Source organism: Macrobrachium nipponense, chromosome 26, assembly GCF_015104395.2.
Source record: "Macrobrachium nipponense isolate FS-2020 chromosome 26, ASM1510439v2, whole genome shotgun sequence".
In the NCBI taxonomy this organism is placed as follows: domain Eukaryota; kingdom Metazoa; phylum Arthropoda; class Malacostraca; order Decapoda; family Palaemonidae; genus Macrobrachium; species Macrobrachium nipponense.
The window spans coordinates 5,279,197-5,281,696 of NC_087215.1; the positions used below are offsets into that span (position 1 = coordinate 5,279,197).

General features: G+C 37.6%; 1 protein-coding gene across 1 annotated transcript in view; it reads left to right on the top strand.

Annotated features, from left to right (window-relative positions):
• Positions 1 to 1,141, top strand: part of LOC135199761 (uncharacterized) — a 2,277-nt gene extending 1,136 nt beyond the window's left edge. The window contains exons 2-3 of the mRNA XM_064227916.1: positions 364 to 709; positions 758 to 1,141. Coding sequence (XP_064083986.1) covers positions 364 to 709; positions 758 to 945 — 534 coding nt within the window. The 3' untranslated portion in view covers positions 946 to 1,141. The remainder of the gene's footprint in view (positions 1 to 363; positions 710 to 757) is intronic.
• Positions 1,142 to 2,500: the final 1,359 nt, after the last annotated feature.

The following is a 2,500-nucleotide window of genomic DNA, read 5'->3' on the forward strand; positions in this document are numbered from 1 at the left end:
ATATCTCTCAACAGTATACCTCAACATTTGCCTTTCTCTTCCAGACCCCTGTCAGTCTAAACTGCATCCCATCTCCTTTCCAGATCCCTGTAATTCTACATGGCATCTCATCTCTTTTCCAGACCCCTGTCAGTCTCCATGACATCTCATCGCTTTTTACCCAGACCCCTGTCAGTCTAAACAGTAGCTCAACACCAGTCTCTTCCAAATACCTATCACACTAAACCCTTTTCCAGAAACCAGTTTCTTCCAGACCTACGTCTCTCAACAGTACCTCAACACCAGTCTCTTCCAAATATCTATCACAATAAGCAGTTTCTTCCAGTTTCTTCCACTACCTCAACACCAGACTCTCCTTTCCAGATATCCGTCTCTATCCTGCTGGTTCTGTCCATCGGAGCCTCCGAGGCCAAGAAGTTCAAGAAGTCTGGAGGCGGGTTCGGAGGCGGAGGATTTGGAGGAGGCGGCATCATCGCCCAGCCCATATTCCAGCCAATACCAGTCATCCACCAGCCTGTCTACGGAGGCTATGGGGGCGGTGGTGGCTATGGGGGTGGAGGCTTCGGGGGCGGAGGCTTCGGAGGGGGCCACGGCTTAGGTGGTTTCGGAGGGGGCCACGGCTTAGGTGGTTTCGGAGGGGGCCACGGCTTAGGTGGTTTCGGAGGTGGTCACGGAGGTGGTTACGGAGGTGGTCTCGGTGGTTTCGGAGGTGGTCACGGAGGTGGTTTTGGAGGTGGGCATGGTTTAGGCTTCGGAGGTGGACACAGTATCGGATACGGCGGTGGTCCAGGTATCGGCTTCGGAGGGGGCCACGGCTTAGGTGGTTTTGGAGGTGGCCACGGCTTAGGTGGTTTCGGAGGTGGCCACGGAGGTGGCTTTGGAGGTGGCCACGGAGGTGGCTTCGGAGGGGGCGGATTTGGAGGTGGTGGTGGTTACGGCCGATAAATTAAAAGTAAACCTAAGCATTCGGACGAGGCGGTGATAATTAAGAGACTTAAATACTACTTTGGCATTCGTCAGACTTTCATGTCGATAAGTATTTACGTATTTATTTATGATACATTTCATGTCATAATCTTCACGTCATACATTTGTAATGTTTGAATAAATTCCATACATTGTTGAAAACTTTTGGACATAATTTTTGTTTTATTATCCTATTCTGTTTATAATCTTTTTATTATGAAATTTAAAATTGTAAAATATTGATAGATATTCTAAAAATATATTTGGCTAGCTATAAATGTATATGTATACATAAATACATATATATTACATATATATGTATAAACAGGATATATATATATACACATGTGTATAAGTCTACACATGTATATATTTATATGCATATATATGTATGTATATATAGTATATAAAATATATATGTATATGTATGTTTATATAATATATATATATATATATATATATATATATACATATTTATATATATTACGTATACGTATATAGATATATATAATTATATCATTCATTATTCACATTCAATTATATACATATACAGTAAACAATATAATATACAAAGTAAACAAATATATAGACAGTAGTCAACCAGAGTGTTTGCAACCAAACACTTTCATTATCATGATTCCCACCAAGGTTGGCGACTCTCTCTCTCCTCTCTCTCTCCTCCTCTCTCTCTCTCTCTCTCTCTCTCTTTATTTTTTTGCGCTTCCAGTCACGACCTAAACTCTCTCTTTCCAGTTAATTCATTGTCTGTCTGTTGCATCAGTCAGGCTTCGTGTGTGTGTGTGTTGGGGGGGGGGTGCTCAGGCATCTTGCAAGCATACAAATTCAGTCTTTGCTTGTTGTGTTTGGTTGTGGGTAAATGATAGTGAATGGATCTTCAATTTTGTATTATTTTACATTAGTTCAGTTTTCATTGTCAAATTACTTTTTATGTGCAGGCGAATGTCTCTTCAATGTAATGATAATTCTCAGTAGGTGTATATATATATATATATATATATATATATATATATATATATATATATATATATATATATATATAATTATATATGAGGGCCTGGGCAGAACCACAAGGAAGGTAAACGCCACTTTTTTAAAAATGAGTAAATTGTGCCCTCAATTTACTCTGCTTCTAAGAAAGATATTGATTTAAACTAAGATTCATATGAAAGCCCTACCCTTTATAAATTTTAGTGAAAATTAAAAAAAATTGTTGGGTGCGCTTGTGCGCTAGCATTCAAAATGTACGCCTAATCCCTCACATTTGTGTATATTTTATTCATAACCAGCACTTAAAAACCATAATTAAATGCGTAAAAGGATAATAAAAGTGTTATTATATTCGTGTTATAACAGCAATAGATGTAATAATAAATAATCATATAATTAAAAAATTATAAATATAAAAATAATAAATCAATAATATGGATACAGTAATATTGGTTAATAATATTGATATAATAATAATGATAATAAAATGTGTACTCATCATGAAAACTACTTCGTGGCATAAACA